This window comes from Bicyclus anynana, chromosome 7, assembly GCF_947172395.1.
Source record: "Bicyclus anynana chromosome 7, ilBicAnyn1.1, whole genome shotgun sequence".
NCBI classification, from domain to species: Eukaryota; Metazoa; Arthropoda; class Insecta; order Lepidoptera; family Nymphalidae; genus Bicyclus; species Bicyclus anynana.
In genome coordinates this window covers 2,664,877-2,680,482 of record NC_069089.1, presented here as the reverse complement: position 1 = coordinate 2,680,482, position 15,606 = coordinate 2,664,877, and the positions used below count along the sequence as shown (strand labels likewise).

The 15,606-nt window shown below is 35.6% G+C and overlaps 1 protein-coding gene across 2 annotated transcripts; it reads left to right on the top strand.

The window, feature by feature from the left end:
* The first annotated feature begins 227 nt into the window (after window positions 1-227).
* Window positions 228-15,578, top strand: LOC112058217 (peroxidase). 2 transcript variants are annotated; one of them, XM_024098925.2, is made up of 12 exons: window positions 228-357; window positions 3,598-3,737; window positions 4,170-4,334; window positions 5,124-5,311; window positions 6,056-6,260; window positions 7,065-7,262; window positions 9,889-10,033; window positions 10,959-11,109; window positions 11,769-11,936; window positions 12,865-13,063; window positions 14,076-14,181; window positions 15,393-15,578. In XM_024098925.2, exons 1-12 carry the CDS (start codon window positions 350-352, stop codon window positions 15,496-15,498), a joined length of 1,779 nt encoding a protein of 592 aa, XP_023954693.2. In that variant the 5' UTR covers window positions 228-349; the 3' UTR covers window positions 15,499-15,578. The 2 variants fall into 2 exon arrangements, with proteins under 2 accessions (XP_023954693.2, XP_023954692.2); XM_024098924.2 differs by lacking the exon at window positions 228-357 and adding an exon at window positions 2,866-3,051.
* Window positions 15,579-15,606: the final 28 nt, after the last annotated feature.

The window sequence follows — 15,606 nt, the reverse complement described above, 5'->3', positions numbered from 1 at the left end:
CGAGAGTCTTAAACGTTGGACTATTGAGGAATATGTTAATATCAAAACTGCCTTTTTGATCCAGTGTGAGGTTTAAGGCTCAAGGTATATTTTTATAATAATAAAAATAAATATACAGTATATATTACAATAATAAAAATAAGTCCCCAGTTTTATTTTAGGAACAAAACCCGTCCCCTGGCGCGTGTCAATATCATTAGAAACAGATGCGGGGTCTGTGCGTGAATAATAATTGATGGGGGAGCAATTGACGAGTCGCAGGATTTTGACAGTTCGCCGGATTTTGACAGCTCCCCGGATTTTGACAGCTCCTCGCTCGACGCATCGCGACTCCGACAAATGAGAAGTGATGTTACGGTAATGTACCGTGAATATTTAGTTGGCGAAATGAGTGAGTGAGAGTGTTGTGAGATGGATGTGATTTCATTTGATGATTGAAATGTTTGAGTGATACCTATATATATACAGGTTGCTCGGGAGTGTTTCCCATAACTCTAGGGTTATATTCTTTAACAAAAATTTATTCAAAATGTTCAAGGAACATGTGTTCTGAAGTAAATAATATTTCTTTTGTAAATAGATCTTAAAATGTGTCCCTTATACGCATCCTTATAATAATGACGTATTTATATTTTAAAACATTTCATATCCCTTTCGCTAGAACACATCTAGAAACCAAGCCCCCGTTGCTCGTATATGCGCAAAATATAATGAATTATCTCGTTCTCTACCTGGCATCGACATATATTTTTTAAATCTTATAATGTCTTTAAAAAATCTCACCGACCATCTGTCGGTGAGTTCTTCCCCATCATAATTAAGTTACATAATACCTGTTCTTTGGTTCCTTGTGTGATATTTGACTGTTTACATGTTTATATAGTGAATGTTGTGTGCACTTGTCATAGATGTACTGTACGTATAAGTCAATGTGAGCTAGTTATATATTATTTGTGTATGTCTCTATAATATGTATATTGTAAGTGTACGTAAATAAATAAATAAATAAAAAGCAACGTTGTCACTTTGTTAGCTAAAGGCGTGTGTAACATGGATAGTCGGTATTATTTTTGAATTACTTTGTATGAAAACATTTTTTTTTCTTTTTGTAGTAAATAAAATATTAGTTATGCAGTTCGGTTCCTATAAATAGTCTCGTTAATATCTTGAAGTTATGGGAAATACTCCCGAGCAACCTGTATAATTTATAAATACACACAGACACCGTAATACACCAATTTTCATCACATAAATATTTTAGAGTTGTGGGAATCGAACCCACGGCCATGGAGGCAAAAAGCAGGTGTCCCACTGCGCCACGCGGCTTTCGTTAGAAATTATAAGATTAAAAATAACTACTTATGATTTGCACATAAAAGTCACAATTACTCATAAATTAAATGAGGTAATAAAAAGTTAAGACTGATTATCTTTTAATTCGTATAAAATATTTTATTAAATCATAAACTTAATTTTAATGTTAAATGAATTTAAATTTAATTGCCAATTATAAAATCTGCATGCCTATTAAACGGTTACAAACGATTGTAGTTTTCCGTTTTTATGTTAACATTTTGTGAAGAAAACAAAAGTTGTGAAGCAAACAATTAAAACATCTTCTCAACCGAATCAGGCAGTTAGTTATCTATCTATTGGTAGATATAACTGCCTCTACTATCAAATTAAAATTATTTAAAAGAAATTCTTTGATACTATACTTATTACTAACTTAACTACCTGATTAAGTAGTTAAGTTAGTAATAAGTAAGAATTTTATACAGTAGAATAGCGTTTGCTGATTAGCAAACGTTATTCTACTGTATAAATTTCTGGCTGGTGGGACGCTTCGGCCGTGGCTAGTTACCACCCTACCGGCAAAGACGTACCGCTAAGCGATTTCTACGCGATATCGTAAAGCGACCCGAAAGGGGTGTGGATTTTCATCCTCCTAACAAGTTAGCCCGCTTCCATTTTAGATTGCATCATCATTTACCATCGGGTGAGATTGTAATCAAGAGCTAAGTATAATGTAAAGAATAAAAAAAGACTTACTCTCAGATCTGCTTAATAACATACTCAAAATTTCACAAAGATCGATCTGAAAAGATTTGCAGAAGTTGTCACAATGTTTTCCGGTTTGAAGGAGATACAAAATTAATATTGTCATAAAATCTCATGTCTGGATTATTTTATTGTAACGCACTTTTTTTTCATTTATTTTCGAGTTTTGTAAAGTAATATATTTTGCTAACCGGTTTACCCACTGATGTAAGCAGTGAGATGTTATTACATTTATGTTAGAAGCGCACTATTCCGGCTTGCCACACCTCGACAAACCGTCACAAACTCAAATGTGTGGATGTAGTAACCGAGCTGGCTGTGAAATCACAGAAACTTGCAGCAAATCCTTACAAGGATTACTTTTAAACATTTATCATAATCTTTGCTGTATTTTTCGTGAATACAGTGATCTTTGCTGTATTATTGCTGAAACAAGCTTGACGAATGTCTTGATTTGACATGTTTAACTCCCAAAATAAAGTCAAATATTTATCACAAACTAATTAAAATTAAAGCAAATAAAAAATATAAAAAATTAAAGCAAAGGAAATAGGAAATATGCGGTTTCATTTGTACTTACTGACCAGCCAACATTGATCATAATAATTTTATGGTTGAATTGCTAGTTTGCATGAACTGAAATATTATTAAATAATTTTAAAACTTTTAAATAATGTAAAGATCGACGCATATAAGTTAAACACGCAGTTGTTATCTCTAGATGTAATACGATATCACTGAGCATAGAACGACGTCCGCTATAGTTTGGTTAAAATTGTTAAGTTAAACGATCCGTGGCGCAGTACGTGCGAGTATCTCGAGCTAAACTGTACAAACAATACTAACGAACTCTAGTGTAATTATGTTAATATTAATCCTCAGCCTCTTTGGCTGCGCGAGCGCCGCCCAGTCAGTGTTCTATGACTCCTTCACCGGCAACACTTTGGGCACCGAAGAAGTTAAAGGGCATATCAAAAGGAATTCCACTTTGTAAGTTGCATGAACGACGATGCTTCTCACTAGATCAGCTAATAAAGTCAAACCAGAACCTATACTCGTAATGCCCCAGCATTCTGACATTTGACAGCCGCGTGGCGCAGTGGGTAGTGACCCTGCTTTCTGCATCCACGGCCGTGGGTTCGATTCCCACAACTGGAAAATATTTGTGTGATGAGCATGGGTTTTTTCCAGTGTCTGTGTGTATTTATACCCTATATAAGTATTTATATGTAGTATATAAATGTATATGAATATTATAATATCAACTATCTTAGTACCCATAACACAAGCTACTCTGTATGCTTACTTTGGGGCTAGATGGTGATGTGTATTGTTTAAGTATATTTATTATTATTATTATTATTATTATTATTATTCTTAATGGGTAGAGAACTTCTTTCTGTACCGATCTGCTTGTTACTTCCTCCTCCGTAAGTCGTATTCCTCATGTGTGAGGGTCGTGACCACCTCCATCTCTAATCCTTCTCTTTAGAACATTGTCTTTAGCTTGTTACTTATATATTGTTTATTTCACAGCTGGTGTGTAAACGAGGTGCTACCATGCAACCCTTACGAAGGAAGACGTGTGGATGGCTCATGTAACAACCTAAAGTACCCCAACAGAGGCTCCGCTCACACCCCCATACTTCGCTTACTGCCACCCAAGTATGGCAAAGGTAAAATAGTCAATCTTTTCGTGGAAATCTGTTTCGATATGGATTTAGGGACCTTACGCATTATGCGACCATGACGAGTCGCTGGTCGTGCCGTAAAATAGGCTTCCCTCCTAATAAGAGGTAGGATATGGAGCTTAGAACCACCACGCCGGATTAGGTAATGTTAAATTCATTAACAACCACTATCAGATACTAATGATAATGAACGGGACCGACGGCTTAACGTGCTTTAACACCATCAACTTTCCAACTACAGGTTGAGAATTTTATCTGTAAATTTCCAAGAAAGAAACTCAGTATCTCATAGCCCGACCCAGGTTTCGAACCCAGGACCTCGAGATCCGAAAACACACAGGCTAACTGCTAGACCAACGAGGCAGTTGCTTAAGAAACTAATCAAATTTAAATATTGTAAGGAGAATAACCTTTCAGATTTTGAGCCGCGCAGAAGTAAAAATGGCGACCCCTTACCGCTACCACGACAGGTGCGTACCTCGTTGATGCCCGAAGGAAATGTGCCAGATAATGACATCACTCAGCTTCTGCTGCATTTTTGGGTGTTCGTCGTATCGGATGTTCTGTCTGTCCATGACACAGGTAAGACAACATCATAACATTGTAAAGACGCCTTTGCATGCTTATTACTTAGTTTAAATTATTCAATTTTAATGTATTTTCTTTATTTTCGTGTGCCACAAACTATTTCTTCTTCTTCTTCTTTTACTTTATGTTATAGTATCAGATATCTTTCATCAACATCGCAATGATCACTGATCAGCATATTTTAAATGGCCTCAACAGGGCCAAATTTTATAGGAGCGGAAATATGGAGCCTCCTTAGGGCCTAGGAAATTTTGACTCTTTAATTTGATATAATGATGATTAAGCCAAGTGGACATGCCTTCTGACTTCGATTTGGAGGGTGTTAGATCGAATCCGGTCCGACGCATGCACTTTCAGTTCAGTTATGTGCATTTTAAAAAAAATATATATGACGTGTCTCAAACAGTGAATGTCGTGAGGAATCCTGCGTACCTGAGTATTTTCTTCATACTTTACGTGTATGAAGTCTGCCAATTGGGCCAGCATAGTGGACTACTAGTCTATCATCTCTCATTCTGAGAGGAGACTCGTGCTTAACTCATGGGTTGTCAAATGATGATGATGAACATATGTTAACAATAACATAAGATCTGTGTCTGTGGCTGAACATGCCCTTAGAAGCATGGGATGTAATACCACCAACTTCCCAAACTTCTAGCATATTTTTTTTAAGAAGAAACAAGAGTTACATATTACCTAAGGTCTTCAACCCAGGACCTCATGATCCAAAGCTACATAGGCTACCAATGACCAACACTGCTGTAATAACTCTTCTACTTTTAGTTAACTACATACGTTGGAAGCCTTACTGTTGCCAAGAGAAAGGGAAGACGGACAACGCTTGCATTCCAATCAAGGTGCCAGACGATGATCCAGTGCATCAGTTCTCTTCTATAAGGTGTATGAACCTCACCAGACCAGAGAGCTTCCAGTCTAGGGGGTGTTTGAAAAACGACACCACCCCAGAAAGAGTTAGTAGGAACCTATATTTATAATAACTTACAATGATACGTGTAATAATAATAGTTCTCAGCTATGCGTGGAGTTTCTCTGCGATATCGATTCAGAAATGAGGAGATCCGCAGACGAACCAAAGTCAAGAGCTCAGCGATTCGCAAAGCTGAAGCGGCAATGATCAGGCTACATAGTTCGAAGAGCCGATGGAAGTTGGAGTCTCAGGGTGCTTGAATGGCGACCCCGCACCGGAAAGCGCAGTGTTGGTCGACTCTCCACTAGGTGGACCGAGGATATCATGCGGGTTGCAGGGAGCCGCTGGATGCTGGCGGCTCGAGGCCGTTGTGCTTGAAAGTCCATGCAAGAGGCCTATGTTCAGCAGTGGACGTCTATCAGCTGATAACGATAATGATGATGATGATGACAATGATACGTATTATCACTTAATTCGCATGAACCTACCCTAAGCATCGAAATTTGGTTTTTTAGTAACTTTTATATCTCCGATCTCAATTAATGTTGTTCGAGAATCAGTTAAATATAATATTTATACATTGTACAAACACACTTGCAAGAATTAAAAAAAACTTTGTTGTAAATTGGTAGACACTCCAATGTTGCTGTGTTTTAAATTTTGAATCGTGCGTTAATTTTAAATACTCCAGTAACTATGGTTTTTGGGCTTATAGGTAACTCTTCATCTATGCCATCAAAATCTATTAAGATCATTTTAATAATAAAGTAATATAATACTTTTATAGATCACGACCGCAACGCCACATTTCGATTTATCTCACGTATATGGAAACAATATGCAAGTGTTGAACGCTAAGGGGAGGCTGTTAGAGAAAGGGTTACTGAAATATGAAGAATTCCAGGGAAAGATTTGGCCACCGAGTGCTAAGACCAAAGACCATCTGTGTTTCTTGAACGAGCTGCCTCATGAGACCAGATGCCACGATATACGTAAGTTATCTATTTATTATTTTGGTCTTTTTGGTATTTGGTCACCGGATGACATTTTCACAAAGAATATCAATTTCGTATACGTCAACTAGATACGTCAAAGATAGTGAATAAGCTCGCTGATCTGTATAAAACTATAGAATAAAACTACTCGTATAGAACATTTTTTAGACAACGCGGAAACGAAACCAGTAATGCTTGCCATCGTTCCGTATAGTCATAGCTTAATTTAGTTATCATTTACCTTGCTCCCAAATTAAAATTACGTTTTGTTTATTTTTTAAACGAATAATTGATTTGATTTTTATTAAGATTCTATATCTAATGCATTTATTTAGATTCTATAGCAAACCTAAGCATCCAATTAGAAAGATTGTTTTGTAAAGAGGGTGAAGAATTTTTTCTTTCGATGCGAGGGTAACTATCTATTTAAGTCTTAACTTAACTTAAAAATTGAGTTATAACTACTGATCATAACTAAATAATGACTCGTATAGTTTTTTGGACACTCTGTAGATCCTGAAATTTTATTATTACTCTCGAGTTCAAAATCAAAATTCATTTATTTAAAATAAGCTTAGTTTACAAGCACTTTTGAACGACTATTGGTAAAGACTCTACCACCGGTTCGGAAGGCAGGTTTTACTGAGAAGAGCTGCTCAGCAGTTGCTTTTTTATAAAATCGTATATTGATATTATTTACAGTAGTCAAAATTTTTACAATTTCATTGATCCACGTTTATTAAACCTAACAATATATTAATGAAACATTAAACAAACACTTTATATTTTGTTGTTTCTCAGCGGAACCCGGAGACAATAGTGTTTTAGGTATAAATTTATTCCTAATCTGGACATGGAGACTACACAATCGTATAGCAACACAGCTGGGCAAACTCAACCCCTGTTGGAATGATGAAAGGATATTCTTCCAAACGAGGGACATAGTCATAGCTATTACAAACCAGATTTATTACTATGAGCTGATGCCGGTCATAATGGGTAAGTATTTATTTCATGAATGTCAATGTGAAATTGTAAATACCGTTAGATTATAATCTATCTCGTGAACTTAAAAAAAAAACAACAATTTTACCAATTGGAATCTACTTTTTCAGCTAGTGACATATTATGTTATATTTTATCCCACGGGAATGGGGCGTGGGGTTCTCCTAGTCTGCTATAAAAAAGGAATGCCCATCCTCGACCCTGGTCTACCATCATATCATCATATCAGTCCATGGATGTCCAATGCAGGACAGAGGCCTTTTGTAGCGACTTCTAAACATAAAGATACTGAGCTACCTGGATCCAGCGAATCCCTGCGATTCGCTTGATGTCGTCAGTCCACCTGGTGGGGGGTCGACCAATACTGCGCTTACTTGTGAGGGGTCGCCATTCCAGAACTTTGGCCTATCCTAACCACCGGCAATTTACTTCAATATCTAAAAAACTCGATAATTCTACTTTAATAATGAAATCGTTACTTTAAGAAAAAACGTTTGCTAGAATATTTTACGACATTTTTAATACATAACATATTTAATTTGTCCACATTGGGAACAAGGAAAGATCGTTATACAGTCTAAGTTTTATAAAATTTTTTGAAGACTTATTATTTTTATTATTATTTATTATTTATTATTTTTAGTTTGCTTGTTTATTTTTGTTTGTTAAGTTTTTTGATTACAGAAAAAAAAAAAACAAGCAAATTAATAAACTTCAAAAGTTACTTAAGTTATCAAGAAGAGTGATATAAAAAATGTTTTTTTTCTTCGAGTAACATACTTTTATTATGCCATTAATTTAACCAGATCCTTATTTGTACATCATTTTAACATCTCCATATACATTTAAATGGAGGTGTCCCTAGGTCTCCGGTAACCTATGTACAAACAGAACCACAGAAAACATATTATGTACTACAAGAAACCGACGTTGTATTGACCGGTGGGCATTCACCTTTATTGAGGTTTTGAAAATTGGTTAAGTAGATGGCTAGAAAGAAATAATGTGTTGCCAGACCTCTGAAATTTTATAAAAACTGAAAGTTTTCCAGTTTATGACAATGACGAAGATATTCTGACTGAACTTGTGATAGGTTTAGTTCAATATAATTTGTATCTATTTACTACTAGAGATGCGCGCGACTTACACCTTTTTAATCCGCGTCGCAAAATCCGTCTACTACCAGCTGTGAACTACCTCCCTACCAAATTTCAAATTTTTACGTAGTTTTCGAGATATCTTGATGAGTGAGTGAGCCTTTCGCATTTATATATCAAGAAGAAGATTAGTATTGTTTATTTTTTTAAACATAGCAACGAATGTTCTCGAATATAACGTAATCAATCTATTATTTAATTTTTGCCAAACTGTGGTATAATTAAGAAACAATTAGTGTGATGCACATATCCTGCTACAGTTGCGTGCTGAATTAAAATTATTACAATGTACTGTATATAAATAATAATTAAAACAGTGTATTCTAGGAGTACTTACTTATTAATCCGGAAAACTTATTTTTTTAACTTCTGTTTTTTGTCAAAAAGTACGTTTAAAACGCAATGTGTTTTATAATTGTTATTAATAATAATTACTTTTTCTGTGACTTTAATTTTTAATCTAAACTATTTAACTCAATAGCTCAACGCCATAGCGGTCGGACTCATCACCGAGGGGTGGTGGTTCGATCCCCGCCCCGTTGGTCTATTGTCATATCCACTCCCAATATAGTTTTTCCTGAATAGTTGGAGGGGAATGGGAAATTGGTCATATTTGAAAGCAAATATTAATTTAGAAAAATATCACAAAACATTTTAAAAATTGGAAAGCTACATTTTTAACGAGCAACATAGGCTTTATTTAATCCCCATATTCCGACGGTAATTGAAATTTCGCGATTAAAACCACGGGGCGTCAGCTTCTTTAGTATAAATAAAATCATATAAACTAAACCATTGCTTTTTGTTAACCATTACCTTGAGTGTAATTAAATTATGTATGGATGAATTAAAATTGCCTTTTTAAATATACTCATAATAATATTGTTTTTTGGTGTATTAAAGTGTTTTATTATTATTAATATGAAAAACGCCAGCTATCCTATAAAAACGAAATAATTAGTGATTAGTCAGATATTCGACTGTAAAGCAAAACATTTAATCATTTGATGTTCAATGCTTTAATTATTATTATAATCTACTTTAGTCTTCAGTTTCTAGACACTGGTGCCATATCTGAAGCATAAAATATCGTTGGTAGTCGAATATAATAATTAAAGGACTTAACGGTTGCTTGGGCACTCAAATGTCCCGAGGGTTTATTTTTTTATAAATTTTTAATGGTGTTTTGTGTTAATATTGTTAAAAATTAAAAAAAAGGATAAATAAAGAAATAAGAGAAAAAAATATATAAATGATTAAAAGTTTTGCTTTGCAATTGAAAAACGGGAGCGAAAAATTGGGAGGGAGCGAAAAAGGATTGATGACCAAGACAAAACTTGTGAATGCGCCAACCAAGCCAACAGACAAAAGTTAAACTTTTTTACTCCCGTTAACTGTACTATTAATAACTAACTGTACTATTAATATTTGTAGCTAACTGTACTATTAATATTTATTTGTAGGTTACGACAATCTTGTACGAGACGGTGTACTATCACCATACAAAGGCTTCAGGGATTTGTACGACGAAGAAGTTTTTCCGCAAATATCGCTGGAGTTTCCGTTCGTACTCCGATGGGCCCATACCGTACAGGAAGGGAACTTGAAGTTAGTATTTCTTTTTGATTTTTGTAGAAGTAATGTTAAAAGAACCATCCCGAAGAAGAATTGATAATCACCCCGCGTTCGCAATTTTGCTGTATGGTTTGTTATCGCCGCGTTGCAACGACTTGCGGTACGGACGGCTTCAGTGTGCTCGTGGCGTTTGAGCCGTTCACATCTCTTGTTGTGTTATTCTTTATGGGTTACTTGGGATAGGCGGGGAGAGTGATTTGAGTGGAAAAGGGAAGTGTTTGTTAACAGTCAAAGGATCCTTTAACCCTAAACACACCGTTCACAAGTGCGTGACTTCACTCAAGGTCATTCTTTGCCATTCTAGGGTCTTATTTTAGTTACTCAACGGTGTGTTTACCGTTCACAAGTGCGTGACTTCACTCAAGGTCATTCTTTGCCATTCTAGGGTCTTATTTTAGTTACAGTTTGATTTTTTCTTTTTTTTCTTATTTTTTATTTTTGTAATCGCTTTTGAGTCCGCTAAAAGTTTATACGATATTTGTAATGGTAAATGACTAGTTAAAATTTGTTTTAACCGTAGTTAATTAGTTTTGTTTTATCATAGCGTATGAAAATTTGTCAAGTGTGACGATTCGCCAAGATTTTTGGAAATTACATTTTACTTGAGCTTTTTTGAGCTTTCTACAATAACAAATTACGAAATTAACTCTCATTTTTTTAGGGTGTCTTACCCGTCGAAGAGTTCTTACTCGTCCTGGCAAATGTGTACAGACAATGATACATTATTTGTACCAAAGTAAAAAAAAAGGTTTTATTCCCACAACTAAAGAATACTTTTATGTGATAAACATGGGTGTTTCCAGTGTCTGGGTGTATTTATACATTATATAAGTAATTTCATGACTTCGGGAGGTTTTTTAAAATTTTTAGTTTTATGTACAGAACTGTAATTTTTCAGGATGTATGATTCAGACGGTACCTTCGTTAAGGAGATCAAAGTGGTGAACTTGACTCTCAGAACCGGGTACGTAGCAAACAACATCGACTACATCGTTCAGGGCGCGATTCGACAGCCTAGTGGGAAATTCGACCATATAGTCGACCGAGATGTAAGTATCAAATTACTTTTTCACTGCTCTTGCTCAAAACACTATCTTATTACCACTCTACAGCGGGGCTGAACAAGCATTTCAGCCTCTAACCTCTATTTTTTTTATTACGAGTACTAGCCTGTTATTTAATTGGGATAAGAAATAAATTAAAGATTTTTTGTTGTTTGAAAGTGTATACTTCTGAAGTGGTCCCATTGTCGCCATATCTCCTGATATGGCGACAATATCAGGCGATATGGCGACAATATCAGGCAGTTTCCCTCGTTTTCTCCAGGATCCCATCATCAGAACCTGATATGGCGACAATGGGACCACTTCAGAAGTATACACATTCAAACAAAAAGAAAATCAAAATTGGTTAAGAAATAACGAAGATATTATACGCTAAATTTAACTGTATTAAGTTAATGGTTTGTATGAATGAGTAGTTTTTGCGAGGAAAAAATGTGTTTGGCCGCAGTTTGGCTAATTTAAAGAATATACTTGTAAAATCCTGAACTGACTCAGCTGAGAATCGAACCCGGGACCTCTGTACCAAGAACCACAGCACTAACAACTTCGCCAGAGATTCAATTTAAAAAAAAATGTTTTTTAATAACTTTGTTTAACCGTAAAGTTTACTATTAATAAGTAGCTAAGAATGCACATTTTTTTAGGTTGCTGAAACCATTATGGGTCCTCATCAGGCAGCATCGGATGTCTTGACCAGTGATTTAACCAAAAACAGATACTTTGGGTTCCCGCCATACGTCAAATACAGAAAATATTGTTCTGGTAAAAAGTACAGCAGCTTTGATGATCTACTCGATGTCATTGACCCTGAGGTATGTAAATAGTTGAAATTATTATAATAGTCCGGTCAATTTAGACTTTCTAAGGTGCATAAAATCCCAACAAGCTGAAAATCAGTACAATTATAAACTATGTTTAAACGTTATTATAAACTATGTTTAAAAGTTTCCCATCATTCCCGTGTATGGAAAAAAAATTATTCATGGTCAAAGGTCAAAAAAATTAGTTTTTCGCGAAGTTGTTTCAGTTATATTGTATAATTATTAATTAAGCAACAGTAAAATAAAACAAGTTGTGGAGATCCTACTCACGAAAAATTAACTTGTTAGTAATCAGGTGTAAAAAATGTACTACGTATCCCTGACTATCTGTTGTTTTTATGTACAAAATTAATTATTAAAATTTAAAGTTTCCTACGTATGTGTGTTTTTGTCTTAATAATATTGTATAGCACAGTAATATAGTATGCTAATTTTATTATTATTACAAAATTTACATAACATATGGAAATTTTTGGTATCCGGTAAAATAGGTAGTTAAGTTATTATAGCGTCAGCTAGTAACTTATTAAAATAAACATCAAATCAATTTAGAAATGTCATCTGCCTACTGTATGATATCCACTAGTAGGTACCGAATGACATTTGTTTCATAGAATCTCAATTTCGTATAAGTATGTCGACTAGCATACTTTGAGTCAGCTACTGACGATCCAATAAGCTCACATGCCTGCAGCGCTAACGTTGACAGCCGATAAAACTGCTCGTGTGATGATCGCCATGCGCATGATATCATGCCGATCCGTTAACGATGCAGGAATGTGAGCTTATTGGATGACGTCAGTGGCTGCCTTCAAAGGTAGAGAATTAGCTTGCTGTCGATTTCAAAAAGATATATGTATTATTATTAACATAAAAATATACTGATTTTATGTATTCTTAACAAATTTTATTGCTCCAGAGAGTAGAAATGCTTAAAAACAGATACAAGCATTTGGAAGACATAGACCTGATGGCTGGTATATGGCTGGAGAAGCACGTAGCAGGCGGTCGGGCCCCCTACACCTTCTACTGTATCGTTGTGGAGCAGATGATCAGGACGCTGGTGTCTGACAGACACTGGTATGAGCGACCTAATCGACCCAATGCGTTTACTTTAGGTCAGTGTAATAGCATGGTTAGCTAAATATTTGCTTGTGGTTTTTTTTTTATTCAATATCTTAACTACTTCTGGCTGGGTTGCGGTCGCTTGTGAAAACATCCCTGTGGCCCAGACCAGGTGACGAGTTGGAACACCGTGGGGTTTTAGTCCGTTGAAGTCTGATTTAAGCTACATGCTTGAGGAAATCCTTATAGAAGGTATCTATAAGGATTTCCTCACTTAAAAAAAAAAAAAGGTTTTGACAGCTTAGTCTGGCTGGTGCCCAAGGTGCTTAAAAAGTTAAAGTTGACAAGTTATTAAAATGTTTAGTCGGTAAAAAAAATTGCGTACAAATTTCGTTCCAAATTAGTCCAGATACAGTTGTTAGTATGTACCTACTCCTAATGTAAAGCAGTTGATCTTTTAATTATGTTTCTTAACAAACTTCAAAAAAGGAGGAGGATATGAATTCGTCGGAATCTCTTTTATTTATGTATGTTCACCAATTACTCGAAGACGCCTGAACCGATTTGAAAAATATTCTTTTTGTTTGACAGGGTTTCTTTCTTTTGGTCCCAAAGTAATCATATCAGGATCTGACAATGGGATCCTGGAGAAATCGAGGGGAAACTTCGAACATTATAGGGGCAACTAGTGCGTTTGTTAATGTTTTGACTGAGTATTTCAGAGCACTATAATTCAATGAAGGTCTGGTGTCAATCTGATGATGGAACCGAAGCACAGACGAGGGAACTCCTCAACGGTTTACAATAGCTACCTTGTGTTTGGGCTAGATTAATTTGTATTAATGAGAACTTTACATCTTGATGGGTTGTGATTGTCATTAGGGGCCTGGTGATGGAGACGAGGGACACTTAAGGGAACTTCTCAACGATTTACAGTAGCTACCTTGTGTTTGGGCTTGATTATTTTTTCGGTAGTTTAGTAAATAAATTAATGATGGGAGGCCTAGCATAGTAGAGGGCCATTCAAATGGGCCGATAATAATGATAATACCTGTTTATTTACAGATCAACTTCTGGAAATAAGGAAAGCGTCTATAGCTCAATTCTTATGCGCCGTAGGGGACAAAGTGACCCAGATCCAACCGCAGGCTTTCTACTTACCTGGGCCTGGGTAAGGTTTTGTAACTTATGATCAATTTGGAGTGTTTTCTGTATCATAGTACCTGTTATCATCATTACATAGTATGAAATAGCTTACGATGTATGTTCGTTGATCTATTAAACTATTCAACGGATTTTAATGCAGTCTTCAGCAATAGATTTTATCGATTAATTGTAGGGGACCAGGAACATTAAAAATGGGTCATCATCATCATCATTATCAACCAATATTCGGCTCACTGCTGAGCTCGATTCCTCTTAGAATTACAGGGGTTAGGCCAATAGTCCACCACGCCGGCCCATTGCGGATTGGCAGACTTTACACACGCAGAGAATTAAGGAAATTCTCTGGTATGCAGGTTTCCTCACGATGATTTTCCTTCACCGTTTGAGACACGTGATATTTAAAATAAATTTTCTTAAAATGCACACAACTTTTTTTCGATTTGAATTCGAACCCACACCCCTCCGGAATCGGAGGCAGAGGTCATATCCACCGGGCTATCACGACTCTCCTAAAAATAGACAGCTATGACAAATATTAAAAAAAATATACCTATCGATAAATTCAGGTTTACGTCGGCGCAAAACTCTTCATGCAAGTTAAGTGGATATTAAACATATATCCCAACCTAGGGTATAATTTAGAGCTTCAATAGCTCAACGGTAAAGAAAGTCGGACTCATTATCGAGGGGTGGTGGTTCAATTCTCACCCTGTTGGACTATTGCAGTACGCACTCCTAATACAGTCTTTCCCGACTAGTTGGTAATGAGAATATTGGTCATATTTAAAAGATAAGGCAAATATTCTTTAAAAATATAAAAATACTAGCGGACGCCCGCAACTTCGTCCGCGTGAAATTTAGTTTTTCACAAATCCCTTGGGAACCATGGATTTTTCCGGGATAAAAAGTAGCATATGTGTTAATCTAAGCTATAATATATCATAATACCTATCTTAATTTAAGCTAATTCGGTTCAGTAGTCGAGCCGTGAAAGAGTAACAAACATTCATATCAAAATCATCAGTTTTCGCAAATTTCGGGAAACCATGGATTTTTTCGGGATAAAAAGTAGCCTATGTGTCAATCCAGAGTAAAATCTATTTCCATTCCAAATTTTGAATCGCCAAATCGCTTCAGTAGTAGCGGCGTTAAAGAGTAACAAACATCCATACAAACTTTCGCGTTTATAATATTAATATCACTATTTCTTTTCAGAAATGAAATGCGTAGCTGCGATGAAATTCAGAAAATAAATCTGTGGCCATGGAAAGATGCAAGCTGCAAGCAAGATAAACCTTTTGGTTGTTCTAGTAACGTGTGATTGGTGGCAAATAACTTTGTGTAATATTGATTGATTTAATAAAACTTATTTAAAATATTAATAAATAGATTACTATAAGATTATGAGTTTGATTGAAAATTTATCTCT